The sequence below is a fragment of the Gorilla gorilla genome, chromosome 2 (genome assembly GCF_029281585.2).
Source record: "Gorilla gorilla gorilla isolate KB3781 chromosome 2, NHGRI_mGorGor1-v2.1_pri, whole genome shotgun sequence".
Taxonomy (NCBI): Eukaryota; Metazoa; Chordata; class Mammalia; order Primates; family Hominidae; genus Gorilla; species Gorilla gorilla.
The window spans coordinates 54,712,817-54,727,787 of record NC_086017.1 but is presented as its reverse complement, the minus strand read 5'-3'; the positions used below and the strand labels follow the sequence as shown (position 1 = coordinate 54,727,787).

The window sequence follows — 14,971 nt, the reverse complement described above, 5'->3', positions numbered from 1 at the left end:
TATATACATATATATAATATATATACATATACACAATATATATACATATATAATATATATACATATACACACACACACACACACACACACATATATATATATATATTTTTTTTTGAGATGGAGTCTCGCTGTGTCGCCCAGGCTGGAGTGCAGTGGCGCGATCTCGGCTCACTGCAAGCTCCGCCTCCCGGGTTCACGCCATTCTCCTGCCTCAGCCTCTCGAGTAGCTGGGACTACAGGCACCTGCCACCATGCCCAGCTAATTTTTTGTATTTTTAGTAGAGACAGGGTTTCACCATGTTAGCCAGGATGGTCTCGATCTTCTGACCTCGTGATCCACCCGCCTCAGCCTCCCAAAGTGCTGGGATTACAGACATGAGCCACTGTGCCTGGCATCAATTTATATTTTAATGGCTTTATAATTTTTTTTTTTTTTTGAGACAGAATTTCGCTCTTGTTGCCCAGACTGGAGTGCAATGGTGTGATCTTGGCTCACTGCAACCTCCACCTCCCGGGTTCAAGCAATTCTCCTGCCTCAGCCTCCCGAGTAGCTAGGATTACAGGCATGTGCCACCACACCTGGCTAATTTTGTACTTTTAGTAGAGATGGGGTTTCTCCATGTTGGTCAGGCTGGTCTCGAACTCCTCACCTCAGGTGATCCACCTGCCTTGGCCTCCCAAAGTGCTGGAATTACAGGCGTGAGCCACTGTGCCCAGTCTATAATATTTCATTTAATCATTTGTTTTGGTTTTATGAATGTATATGAGCTAGACATAGAAGAATTTTATACGTAATTTAAACTTGGACATATATACTATTTTTATTATTCTAGTTAAAGTCAACACCAGGAATTTGAAAATTTGTATCATGGGACTTAGAGTCAACAAGAAAGGGTCACACTAATATCAGCATCCTAGTTAAAAGGGTAGGATGTGTTTTAGAAACACTGCCATCCAAAGTGACAGTAGTTTGTACTTGAAGTTACATGGCAAGTTAAGTGGAAGACCTCATTCTCTAGGAACCTTGGAGGATGAACAAGGCTTAACTGCATATACAAATATTCATATTATCTATTGGTCACCCTGGAGGTGCAAGAGGAGGTAGGAGAACAAAAATGTTAAACTAGCATTTATAAGAAAATGCACAGAGAGATGTAGCTTCAAACTCTACCAACCTTATCAGAATCTCTAGACTTTTCCAGGGAACTGATCACTTTTTCAGTAGCAAGCAAGCTCTCTTCTAGTTTCTGTACTTTTGCCATCTATGGTGAAAAAGAAATATTTTTAGAAGAATAATTAAATCGCAAAGTTAACCATATACACAGATAAACAAGTTGAAAGCAGCTTTTCATATTATAGAGTCTATGCTAGGAGTAATACTTGAAAATGATAAATTGGGTTGAAAGACAGTGATTTTGTGCTGTCTACCAGGAGACTACCAACAAATTATTATTGTAACCCTCTGGGAGTTAGAAAAACAAGAGTCGAAAAACAATAGGCCAGGCACGGTGGCTCAGGCCTGTAATCTCAGCACTTTGGGAGGCCAAGGTGGGTGGATCACTTGAGCTCAGGAGTTCGATCCTGGGCAACATGGTGAAACCCCATCTCTATAAAAAATACAAAAATTTAGCCAGGCATAGTGGTGCATGCCCATAGTCCCAGCTACTTGAGAGGCTGAGGTGGGAAAATCACCTGAGCTTGGGAAGTCAAGGCTACAGTGAGCCATCACTGCGCCACTGCACTGCAGCCTGGGTGACAGAGTGAGAAAACTGTCTTAAAAAAAGAAGAAAAAAATAAAATTAAAAATAATAGAACCAGCCCCAAATTCCATTTCTTTCTTACTAATTTCCAACATCTGCAAGCTGAAATCATTATAATAAGCCTTTTAGGTATCAGGAATAAAAGTTATAAACTTCAAATACTAGAGTTAGAGTAACAGGAAATTTACCTGCTGCTCACACTTGGCCATCTCTTTCTGTTTCTCCTGACGTACAGCCTCAAGAACTTTTAAGATTTCTCTGGAAGAGAATAATTATCTTTTACCCCTGACTTCATTCAATGAAAACAGGAACTGAATCTGTTAGTACAGAATAGATTAAGTGCAAATGAACTTTGTTAGGCACACCCTTGGTGTCAGGCATTACCTTCCGGGGGGGATCAGAAATTTGAACCTATTTCTTCAAAAATTATTCAATGAGAACCCATTTTTGTGCCATGACTGTTTTTCCTCAGAGTGTTTAGTACTCCTAAATATAACATATATCATATAGTATTTGTTTATTACCTGTCTCCCTGTGCTAGAAGTTAAAATCCACGAGGACAGGGATGTTTTGTTCACTGTTTCAACTCTAAATGTTCTGGCATTCACCAGATCAGTGCCTGGCTTGTTGGATATCAATAAATGTTTGAATAAATGAGTAAATGTCAATTGCTTGTCTCTCAACTGGATGTAAGCTCTACGTTCACCACTGTATACCAGGGCCTAGAAGAAAATCGACCTCATAGGAAGAACTCCATAAGTACCTACTGAATAAACAAATTCTTCTCATTAGAGTGACTCTCAGCCTAGTGACCGAGGCCCAAAGATTCACTGAGATTACCAAGGAGAGGAACCTGGAAAGAGGGAAGAAATATGGCAGCATTCCTGTTAGGGGACATTCCTGGTAGAAAAAGATTTGTAGACACAGAAATAAAAATCTGTCTCCTCCTTCCAATAATAAAAGGAAGAGTTAGAAGTCATCTTATTATATATTTGCTGTGATTTATTTACAGAAGGCCCTGAGTTCTGATTACCACCAATTGCTATTCATTTAAAAGTACTATAGCTAGTTGTTACATGTTTTGAAAAATTAAGTTTCTCCACATAGCCATTTATACAAAAGAACCTGCTGTTGCTTTTGGAATGCTTTAAAAAAATAACTCTTTACAGGGTATTGGCAATAAAAAAAAAAACAAGATTAAGAATGTGGTATTAAACAATATTCTAGTATGCTAGTAGAAAAGATAAATAGCACTCACTTAGAACTGTTTTCTTTATCTTCTTCAAACTGTAATGATAATTTGTTATTGCGTTCTTTTTCTGCCTCAAGAAGCTCCATCAAATTCTAAAAGACAACATTAGATTTTAAGTAACTGTTACTAGTAATGCATAGTCAACGAACATGTCAAGTACCTTCTATGTGGCAGGCACTGTGGGCAAGTATAGCAAAGAAGGAGGAAAGGACAGTCCTTGTCCTACACTCAAAAGGACAGTCACAGATGCAGGACAAATTCACCAATTACCAACTCCCTTCTTAACATACATTCAGATCAGATTTCAGAGTTTCATTTTCTTTTTTGAAGTTTTGGAGGTTTCTTGAAAGTTGGTCAATCTCAAATTTCATTATTTCTTGTAAGTTGTCATAGGAATCCTGTAGGCAGGCTTTGCTCTCAAGCAGCTTTTCGTTTTCTAACCTTTACAAGGAAAACATTTTAAAAATGGTAAATAAACATTTAATGTATTTCTATTAATCAGATCATCTGCAGTTCAATTTATCCCATCTACAGCCCATTCCCAACTCACATAAGCCTCGAGTGATATAAGGCTCCTTATGGACCTGTGTGAAATGTCCATGATGCACAAACATGTGAGACACACTGGACCACAGAGTAGTTTGGTAGGAACAGAAAAGACAAGTGGGAGCATTAGCTTGCAAGCATCACTTCCTCATTCTTTCTCCATGGCTTCAACCAGACATGCTTAATTGATGAGCAATTTATAGTGATTAGACTCATTTAGGGGTTTCCAGACCTAACGCTCACGTAAGCCAGGCACTGGCTGTTAATTTCCAAGTTTTATTGATAGCTTAACTCCAACTATTCATACATCCTCTCAGCTCTAGGAACATTAAGATGACAATGTGACTTTGATTTGAGCAAGAGAGAAAATGTTTTTGGAAGATAATTACTGCTTTTTTTGGTTTTCATCCTCTTATTTCCCTCCTGAGTAAGCTGTAGCACCTCCAAGAATCCAGAGCTCAGCCAAGAACTACCACACAATCAATCTGACCTCTGGATCATCCAAAGCAGATGTCCTAGCTTATGTACAGAAGGTTATTATATATGGAATATCTGCTATACTAACTCAAAGCAGAGCAGAAGCAGCAAATCATAAAGTGGTATAAATCAATTGCTAAAGATAGATACATGGGCAATAGATGGTAGGGAAGGGGAACATATTTATATATTTATGGCATAAACTATATAGATATAGATATATAAAGTAGACAAAATAATTCAAGAAACACATGGCAGTGTCATGCTGTTTCATTCACAGGACTTAACAACCACTGAAGGCCACAGTGGAATATAAGCAGCCCAGTAAATGATGTACTTAAACTGGAGACACTGAGAAGGTTAAATTGTGTTCAGTGTATTTAAAAAGCTAGGAAGAGGCTGGGCACAGTGGCTCATGCCTCTAATCCCAGCACTTTGGGAAGCTGAGGTGGGTGGACTGCTTGAGCTCAGGGGTTTGAAAACAGCCTGGGCAACATGGCGAAACTCTGTCTCTACAAAAAATACAAAAATTAGCTGGGTGCACTGGCATGTGCCTGTAGTCCCAGCTATGTGGGGAGCTGAGGTGGGAGGACAGCTTGAGCCCGGGATATTGAGGCTGCAGTAAGCCGTGTTTATGCCACTGCACTCCAGCCTGGGTGACAAAGTGAGAGACTGTCTCAAAAACAAACAAACAAACAAACCAGGAAGTATTTAATGATGAAAATAGAATTTAAGTACGTAGCAAAATATAGTGGATTCTTAACATTTTTTGATGTAGTTCAACTCTGACATATAAACATTAGGAAATTAAGATCCCATGAGATTAGTGACTTCAAAACAAATTATACAAAATAGTTTGAGTTGAGGCCAAGATTATTAGATCCAGTGATTCAGAAGTTAAAACAAATGCTAAGGGTAAGAGAAGGCAACAGTGCACCTGTGATAAGTTATCAATAAATTACCTATTTTGTTTAACTAATTTGAGTTGGGTTATACCACTTGCACTTCAAGTAGATTACAGGCCAATCAGACAGCTAGATAAGTGGACTTGGTGCTGGGGAAATGGGACAGGGTGGTGGAGGCTGTGCTGACCCAGACAGCACATTCTGTCTCTAAAGAGAAAGGGGTGAATTTTGCAGCAACTGATGGCTGCCATGCAGGGATGTGGGCCTAGTGGTACCAAATAGTATGACTTTGCTAGAGAATGCTGAAATATAGATTTTTATAAGAAAACACTCAATTTTTAAAATGCTATGTTCATTTATTTTTCTTTAGCCACTGGACAGGCCTAAGAAAAATGTATGTGAATTAGGCAAGATGGCCAAATAGGAAGAGCTGCAGTCTGCAGCTCCCAGCAGGATCGATGCAGAAGATGGGTGATTTTTACATTTCCAACTGAGGTACCTGGTTCATCTCATTGGGACTGGTTGGACAGTGGGTGCAGACCATGGAGGGCAAGCTGAAGCAGGGCGGGCGTCACCTCACCCAGGAAGCACAAGGGGTCGGGGAATTTCCCTTTCCTAGCCAAGGGAAGCCATGACAGACTGTACCTGGAAAAATGGGACACTTCTGCCATAATACTGAGCTTTTCCAATGGTCTTATCAAATGGCACACCAGAAGATTATATCTCGCACCTAGCTCGGTGGGTCCCACGCCCACGGAGCCTCACTCACTGCTAGCAGAGCAGTCTGAGATCGACCCGTGAGGCAGCAGCCTGGCAGGGGGAGGGCCATCCGCCATTGCTGAGGCTTGAGTAGGTAAACAAAGCGGCCTGGAAGCTTGAACTGGGTGGAGCCCACCACAGCTCAGCAAGGCCGGCTGCCTCTATAGATTCCACCTCTGGGGGCAGAGCATAGCTGAGCAAAAGGCAGCAGAAACCTCTGCAGACTTAAACGTCCCTGTCTGACAGCTCTGAAGAGTACAGCAGTTCTCCCAACACGGTGTTTGAGCACTGAGAATGGACAGACTGCCTCGTCAAGTGGGTCCCTGACCTCTGTGTAGCCTAACTGGGATAAACCTCCCAGTAGGGGCCGACTGACACCTCATACAGGTGGGTGCCCCTCTGGGACGAAGCTTCCAGAGGAATGATCAGGCAGCAATATTTGCTGTTCTGCAGCCTCCGCTGGTGATACCCAGGCAAACAGGGTCTGGAGTGAGCCTCCAGCAAACACCAACAGAGCTGCAGCTGAGGGACCTGACTGTCAGAAGGAAAACTAACAAACAGAAAGGAATAGCATCAACACCAACAAAAAGGGCATCCATACCAAAACCCCATCTGTCGGTCACCAATATCAAAGACCAAAGGTAGATAAAACCACAAAAATGGGGAGAAACCACAGGAGAAAAGCTGAAAATTCTAAAAACCAGAGCGCCTCTTCTCCTCCAAAGGATTGTAGCTCCTCGCCAGCAATAGAACAAAGCTGGACGGAGAATGACTTTGACGAGTTGACAGAAGTAGGCTTCAGAAGGTCGGTAATAACAAACTTCGACAAGCTAAAGGACCATGTTCAAACCCATTGCAAGGAAGCTAAAAACCTTGAAAAAAGATTAGACGAATGGCTAACTAGAATAAACAGTGTAGAGAAGACCTTAAATGAACTGATGGGGCTGAAAACCAGGGCATGAGAACTTCATGACACCTGCACAAGCTTCAACAGTCGATTCGATCAAGTGGAAGAAAGGGTATCGCTGAGTGAAGATCAAATTAATGAAATAAAGCAAGAAGAGAAGTTTAGAGAAAAAAGAGTAAAAAGAAATGAACAAAGCCTCCAAGAAACATGGGACTATGTGAAAAGACCAAATCTACATTTGACTGGTGTACCTGAAAGTGATGGGGATAATGGAACCAAGTTGGAAAACACTCTTCAGGATATTATCCAGGAGAACTTCCCCAACCTAGCAAGGCAGGCCAACATTCAAATTCAGGAAAAACACAGAATACCACAAATATACTCCTCGAGAAGAGCAACCCCAAGACACATAATTGTCAGATTCACCAAGGTTGAAATGAAGGAAAAAATGTTAAGGGCAGCCAGAGTGAAAGGTCGGGTTACCCACAAAGGGAAGCCCATCAGACTAACAGCGGATCTCTCAGCAGAAACTCTACAAGCCAGAAGAGAGTGGGGGGCAATATTCAACATTCTTAAATAAAGAATTTTCAACCCAGAATCTCATATCCAGCCAAACTAAGATTCATAAGTGAAGGAGAAATAAAATCCTTTACAGACAAGCAAATGCTCAGAGATTTTGTCACCATCAGGCCTGCCTTACAAGAGCTCCTGAAGAAAGCACTAAAAATGGAAAGGAACAACTGGTACCAGCCACTGCAAAAACATGCCAAATTGTAAAGACCATCGATGCTAGGAAGAAACTGCATCAACTAACGAGCAAAATAACCAGCTAACATCATAATGACAGGATCAAATTCACACATAACAATATTAACCTTAAATGTAAATGGGCTAAATGCCCCAATTAAAAGACACCAACTGGCAAATTGGATAGTCAAGACCCATTGGTGTGCTGTATTCAGGAGACCCATCTTACGTGCAGAGACACACAGAGGTTCAAAATAAAGGGATGGAGGAAGATCTACCAAGCAAATGGAAAGCAAAAAAAAGCAGGGATTGCAATCCTAGTCTCTGATAAAACAGACTTTAAACCAACAAAGATCAAAAGAGACAAAGAAGGCCATTACATAATGATAAAGGGATCAATTCAACAAAAAGAGCTAACTATCCTAAATATATATGCACCCAATACAGGAGCACCCAGATTCATAAAGCAAGTCCTGAGTGACCTACAAAGAGACTTAGACTCCCACACAATAATAATGGGAGACTTTAACACCCCACTGTCAATATTAGACAGATCAACAAGACAGAAGGTTAACAAGGATATCCAGGACTTGAACTCAGCTCTGGACCAAGCGGACCTAATAGACATCTACAGAACTCTCCACCCCAAATCAACAGAATATACATTCTTCTCAGCACCACATCGCACTTATTCCAAAATTGACCACATAGTTAAAAGTAAAGCACTCCTCAGCAAATGTAAAAGAACAGAAATCACAACAAACTGTCTCTTAGACCACAGTGCAATAAATTAGATCTCAGGATTAAGAGACACACTCAAAACTGCACCACTACATGGAAACTGAACAACCTGCTCCTGAATGACTACTGGGTACATAACGAAATGAAGGCAGAAATAAAGATGTTCTTTGAAATCAATAAGAACAAAGATACAACGTACCAGAATCTCTGGGACACATTCAAAGCAGTGTGTAGAGGGAAATTCATAGCACTAAATGTCCACAGGAGAAAGCAGGAAAGATCTAAAATCGACACCCTAACATCACAATTAAAAGAACTAGAGAAGCAAGAGCAAACAAATTCAAAAGCTAGCAGAAGGCAGGAAATAACTAAGATCAGAGCAGAACTGAAGGAGATAGAGACATAAAAAACCCTTCAGAAAATCAATGAATCCAGGAGCTGGTTTTTTGAAAAGATCAACAAAATTGATAAGACTGCTAGCAAGACTAATAAAGAAGAAAAGAGAGAAGAATCAAATAGATGCAATAAAAAATGATAAAGGGGATATCACCACCTATCCCACAGAAATACAAGCTACCATCAGAGAATAATATAAACACCTCTACGCAAATAAACTAGAAAATCTAGAAGAAATGGATGAATTCCTGGACACATACACCCTCCCAAGACTAAACCAGGAAGAAGCTGAATCTCTGAATACACCAATAACAGGCTCTGAAATTGAGGCCATAATTAATAGCCTAGCAACCAAAAAAAGTCTAGGACCAGACGGATTCACAGCCAAATTCTATCAGAGGTACAAAGAGGAGCTGGTACCATCCCTTCTGAAACTATTCCAATCAATAGAAAAAGAGGGAATACTCCCTAACTCATTTTATGAGGCCAGCATCATCCTGATACCAAAGCCTGGCAGAGACACAACAAAAAAAGAGAATTTTAGATCAATATCGATGAACATCGATGCAAAAATCCTCAATAAAATACTGGCAAACTGAATCCAGCAGCACATCAAAAAGCTTATCCACCACAATAAAGTCGGCTGTATCTATGGCATGCAAGGCTGGTTCAACATATGCAAATCAATAAATGCAATCCATCACATAAACAGAACCAATGACAAAAACCACATGATTATCTCAATAGATGTAGAAAAGGCCTTCGACAAAATTCAACAGCACTTCATGCTAAAAACTCTCAATAAACTAGATATTGATGGAACGTATCTCAAAATAATAGGAGCTATTTATGACAAACCCACAGCCAATATCATACTGAATGGACAAAAACTGGAAGCATTCCCTTTGAAAACTGGCACAAGACAGGGATGCCCTCTCTTACCACTCCTCTTCAATATAGTGTTGGAAGTTCTGGCCAGGGCAATCAGGCAAGAGAAAGAAATAAAGTGTATTCAATTAGGAAAAGGGGAAGTCAAATTGTCCCTGTTTGCAGATGACATGATTGTATATTTAGAAAACCCCATCATCTCAGCCCAAAATCTCCTTAAGCTGATAAGCAACTTCAGCAAAGTCTCAGGATAGAAAATAAATGTGCAAAAATCACAAGCATTCCTATACACCAATAACAGACAAACGGAGAGCCAAATTATGAGTGAACTCCCATTCACAGCTGCTACAAAGAGAATAAAATACCTAGGAATCCAACTTACAAGGGATGTGAAGGACCTCTTCAAGGAGAACTACAAACCACTGCTCAAGGAAATAAAAGAGGACACAAACAAATGGAAGAACATTCCATGCTCATGGGTAGGAAGAATCAATATTGTGAAAATTGCCATACTGCCCAAGATAATTTTATAGATTCAATGCCATCCCCATCAAGCTATCAATGACTTTCTTCACAGAATTGGAAAAAACTACTTTAAAGTTCATATGGAACCAAAAAAGAGCCCACATTGCCAAGACAATCCTAAGCCAAAAGAACAAAGTTGGAGGCATCATGCTACCTGACTTCAAACTATACTACAAGGCTACAGTAACCAAAACAGCATGGTACTGGTACCAAAACAGAGATATAGACCAACGGAACAGAACATAGGTCTCAGAAATAATACCACACATCTACAACCATCCGATCTTTGACAAACCTGACAAAAACAAGAAATGGGGAAAGGGTTTCCTGTTTAATAAATGGTGCTGGGAAAACTGGCTAGCCATATGTAGAAAGCTGAAACTGGATCCCTTCCTTACACTTTATACAAAAATTAATTCAAGATGGATTAAAGACTTAAATGTTGGACCTAAAACCATAAAAACCCTAGAAGAAAGCCTAGGCAATACCATTCAAGACATAGGCATGGGCAAAGACTTCATGACTAAAACACCAAAAGCAATGGCAACAAAAGCCAAAATAGACAAATGGGATCTAATTAAACTAAAGAGCCTCTGCACAGCAAAAGAAACGACCATCAGAGTGAACAGGCAACCTACAGAATGGGAAAAAATTTTTGCAATCTACCCATCTGACAAAGGGCTAATATCCAGAATCTACAAAGAACTTAAACAAATTTACAAGAAAAAAACAAACAACCCCATCAAAAAGTGGGCAAAGGATATGAACAGACACTTCTCAAAAAAAAAACATTTATGCAGCCAACAGACACATGAAAAAAATGCTCATCATCACTGGTCATCAGATAATGCAAATCAAAACCACAATGAGATACCATCTCACACCAGTTAGAATGGCAATCATTAAAGTCAGGGAACAAAAGATGCTGGAGAGGATGTGGAGAAATAGGAACACTTTTACACTGTTGGTGGGAGCGTAAATTAGTTCAACCATTGTGGAAGACAGTGTGGCAATCCCTCAAGGATCTAGAACTAGAAATACCATTTGACCCACCAATCCCATTACTGGGTATATACCCAAAGGATTATAAATCATGCTACTATAAAGACACATGCACACATATGTTTATTGTGGCACTATTCACAATAGCAAAGACTTGGAACCAACCCAAATGTCCATCAATGGTAGACTAGATTAAGAAAATGTGGCACATATACACATGGAATACTATGCAGCCATAAAAAAGGATGAGTTCATGTCCTTTGCAGGGACATGGATGAAGCTGGAAACCATCATTCTCAGCAAACTATCACAAGGACAGAACACCAAACACCTCATGTTCTCACTCATAGGTGGGAACTGAACAATGAGAACACCTGGACACACGGCGGGGAACATCACACACCGGGGCCTGTCAAGGGGTGGGGGGCTGGGGGAGGAATAGCATTAGGAGGAATACCTAATGTAAATGATGAGTTAATGGGTACAGCAAAGCAACATGGCACATGTATACCTATGTAACAAACCTGCACGTTGTGCACATGTACCCTAGAAATTAAAGTAAAATTTAAAAAAATTTTAAAAAAAGGAGAAGCAGCAGCAGCAGATAAATACGGGATTTTGCCTAAAACTCAAGCTATTCAACATTCAGTGAGATAGAGATATGGCAAGGAAAGGTTACAAATGTCATCACTTTCTCTTTTATGAAACTATTGTCAGTATTTCATTAGTAATAATTATGCATTTTTTCATTTTACAAATAGAAATGAATCTTAAAAAAAAAAAAAAGAAAAATGTATGTATAGGTGGCTCTGGCCTGCAGATCTCAAGTTTTCTTCCTCTCTTTCAATTTCTGGTTGTATATCCAAAAAACACTCAACAGCTACAGATTTTAATCTTTGTAACATCTACAAAAATTAAACTCAAGGCTGCCTATTAGTAGCTTTTCCAGAGCAAACAGTTACATTCACATCACATTCACAGTATAACATTCATGTCCATTATTAAATTATGGCTATAGACACAGGAGACATTATCAAAAAGTGTTATGTTATACAAAAGGTTGAAATTAGCAAGAAGAAAAAAAGAAACAGTAAATAACAAAGAATAAACTATTTAGATGTGAGATTACATTTGTTTCAAGATATCAGCACTTGACTAATCAGCCAGCCTTTGTAGAGTTAGTGTGCACAGCAGTGAAGACTATTGTTTTGGTTTACCTTACACTGACTGTCCTTTATTCTAGTAAGAGCACACCTTTCCCTCCAGAGCAGGCACATTACTCTATGTCAGGCCAGTGCCATCTCAAACCTGGTTAAGTGACTGGTCCAAAGGTGAGCAGATGACTCAAGCAAAACCAATTCAGATTTTCTCTGGGATAATACATGGCTATTGGGAGAGAGAATTTCTTTACAGGGGTTTTTATCCTGGGAACCAAAATATGGAGCTGTGTGAGGCAATCTGTTCCTTGTCACATAGAAGAAGGACCTCAGTAATAGGAGGGAATAAGAGCAACACATAGAACAGAGCATAGCTGAGAGAGATAGAACACTGACAATATTGCTTGAGACTCAGACTAGTTTGTTCCTGAAACCAAAATCACCTCTGGGGCTTCCAATATTGGAGCCAATAAATTATCTTTTTTATTTGTCTAACTGCTTTGAGTTGAGTTTATAACACTTCCAACTTCAAACAGTCGTAGGTTACAGCCAATCAGGCAACTTGAAACCATAAAAGAACAACTCTACCTGAGATTATCTAATTGAAGCTGCACATGCATGTGTCTTTCGGAAAGTTTGTTGAATTCTTTCTCCTGACTCGTTTTGAATGAACTATATTCCAATTTCACTGAAGAAAGCTCCTTGTCAGCAGAATGAAGGACTACTCGCAGGTCATGTACCTCACTTTTCAAAACTAAAAAACAAAGAAAACATATCCTCAATAGGTTTCTTAAAGCGGACAAATAAATCTGATAGGTACTATTCCCACAATTAGCAAAATCAAGTCGAAGAGACTATTTTAAGGAAAAATGTTAAAGAATTAAGTGGCGGGTACCTAGCAGCACTGAGATTTCTGTTTTCTTCCTCTCCCTTGCACGTGGTTTTTCGTAAATTTCTACTGAAATAGAAAGCATTAACATCTGTCCCTGACTTACAGGTCACTTGACTTTGCTAGATTTCTCCTGTAAAATGTGCTTCAAAACTCCTAATATAAGGGCAGACACAGTGGCTTATGCCTATAATCCCAGTACTTTGTGAGGCTGAGGCAGGCGAAATGCTTGAGGTCAGGAGTTTGAGACCAGACTGAGCAACATGGCAAAACCCTGTCTCTACCAAAAATACAAAAAATTAGCTGGCTGTGGTGGTGAGCACCTGTGGTCCCATCTACTCAGGAGGCTGAGGTGGGAGGATCGCTTGAGCCTGGGAGTTGGAGGTTACAGTGAGCCGAGATTGCACCCACTGCACTCCAGCCTGGGTGACAAAGTGAGACTCTGTCTCAAAACAAACAAACAAACAAAACTCTTAATATAAGAAAAAAAATTAAAAGATGTAACATATTTTAAGTGAGCTCATCTTAGTTATTGAAAATCCCTTGGAAATTTGCCTAAACTTTCCAACATGGGTTAACTACTTCAGGTCTTCTAAGACAACTACAACTGCAAATAGTATTAGTTAACTTTTTAGTTCAAAGAAAATAGAATGGCTATCTCTTTTTGTTTTAGCTTTATTACAAACCACTGCAAATACTTTAATGAAGGGAAAAATAAAGTGAAAAAATTGGGAATCAAATGATATTCCCACATCTACAAACATATACAAATATATAACCTACGCTTTGTTAATATTAAAACATTCATGAATTCAAGACACTTCATTTTCAGAGCAGCTTATCTAAAACTTTAAGCAGGCTGGGCACAGTGGCTCACGCCTGTAATCCCAGCACTTTGGGAGGCCGAGGTGGGTGGATCACCTGAGGTCAGGAGTTCGTGACCAGCCTGGCCAACATGGCGAAACCGTGTCTCTACTAAAATTAGCCGGGCTTGGTGGTGCACGCCTATAATCCCAGCTACTTGGGAGGAGACAGGAGAACTGCTTGAACCCAGGAGCCGGAAGTTGCAGTGAGCCGCCGAGATCCCGCCACTGCGCTCCAGCCTGGGTGACAAAGCAAGACTCCACCTCAAAAACAAAACAAAACAAACAAACAAACAAACAAAAAAACGACCAAAGAAAAAAAAAATTAGCCAGGCATGGTAATGCACTCCTGTAATCCCAGCTACTACTCAGGAGGCTGAGGTGGGGAATCGCTTGAACTCGGGAGGTGGAGGTTGCAGGGAGCCAAGATCATGCCACTGGACTCCTGCCTGGGTGACAAAGCGAGAGTCTGTGTCAAAAACAAACAAACAACAAAAAACTTTAAGCAAACATTTGTATCATTTGTTTGTGGGCAATGATAGAGAAATTTACCTTTTATGATATATTACTGTTACTTACCACTGCATGCAAACTGCAGTCTGGTTATCAAACAACAAACAACAACAACAAAGCAACCATCCAAAAACATAGGAACAGCATTTATTAATAAAAGTAAAAAGATATTGAGTTACAGTATTCCTTCAAGTCACAAAGCTCCTGATAGAATAACTTACAGTCATTTTTAGTTTGAGTCTCTTGAAGCTGCTTTTCAAGGACATTCAACTGTGAGAGAAGCTCTTCCTGCTGTTTGGTCCAATCAATTCTTTCTGATGAGAAAAGCTTTGGGAAAAAAGATAAATTTACTGGAAAAGGAATACTGGCATGCTAAGATGCACTCCAAATCATTAACCTGTTTCTTTTTTTTTTTTTGAGACAGAGTCTTGCTCTGTCACCCAGGCTGGAGTGCAGTGACGCGACCTCGGCTCACTTCAACCTCCGCCTCCTGGGTTCAAGTGATTCTCCTGCCTCAGCCTCCTGAGTAGCTGTGACTACAGACCCACGCCACCACGTCCAGCTAAGTTTTGTATTTTTAGTAGAGACGGGGTTTCGCCACGTTGGCCAGGCTGGTCTTGATCTCTTAATCTCAGACGATCCAT

At 40.1% G+C, this 14,971-nt stretch overlaps 1 protein-coding gene across 7 annotated transcripts in view; it reads right to left on the bottom strand.

Moving 5' to 3' along the window:
• Window positions 1-14,971, bottom strand: part of KIF15 (kinesin family member 15) — a 110,753-nt gene that overhangs the window by 44,607 nt on the left and 51,175 nt on the right. For all 7 annotated transcript variants that reach the window (XR_008678647.2, XR_008678646.2, XR_008678648.2 and 4 more), the window contains exons 19-24: window positions 14,549-14,654; window positions 12,651-12,816; window positions 3,303-3,453; window positions 3,019-3,104; window positions 1,949-2,018; window positions 1,176-1,262 (exon numbers count right to left, since the gene is read on the bottom strand). Coding sequence is in view for 1 of the 7 variants with exons in the window: in XM_031009113.3 (XP_030864973.2) it covers window positions 1,176-1,262; window positions 1,949-2,018; window positions 3,019-3,104; window positions 3,303-3,453; window positions 12,651-12,816; window positions 14,549-14,654 (666 nt within the window). In the remaining 6 variants the exon portion in view is untranslated. The remainder of the gene's footprint in view (window positions 1-1,175; window positions 1,263-1,948; window positions 2,019-3,018; window positions 3,105-3,302; window positions 3,454-12,650; window positions 12,817-14,548; window positions 14,655-14,971) is intronic.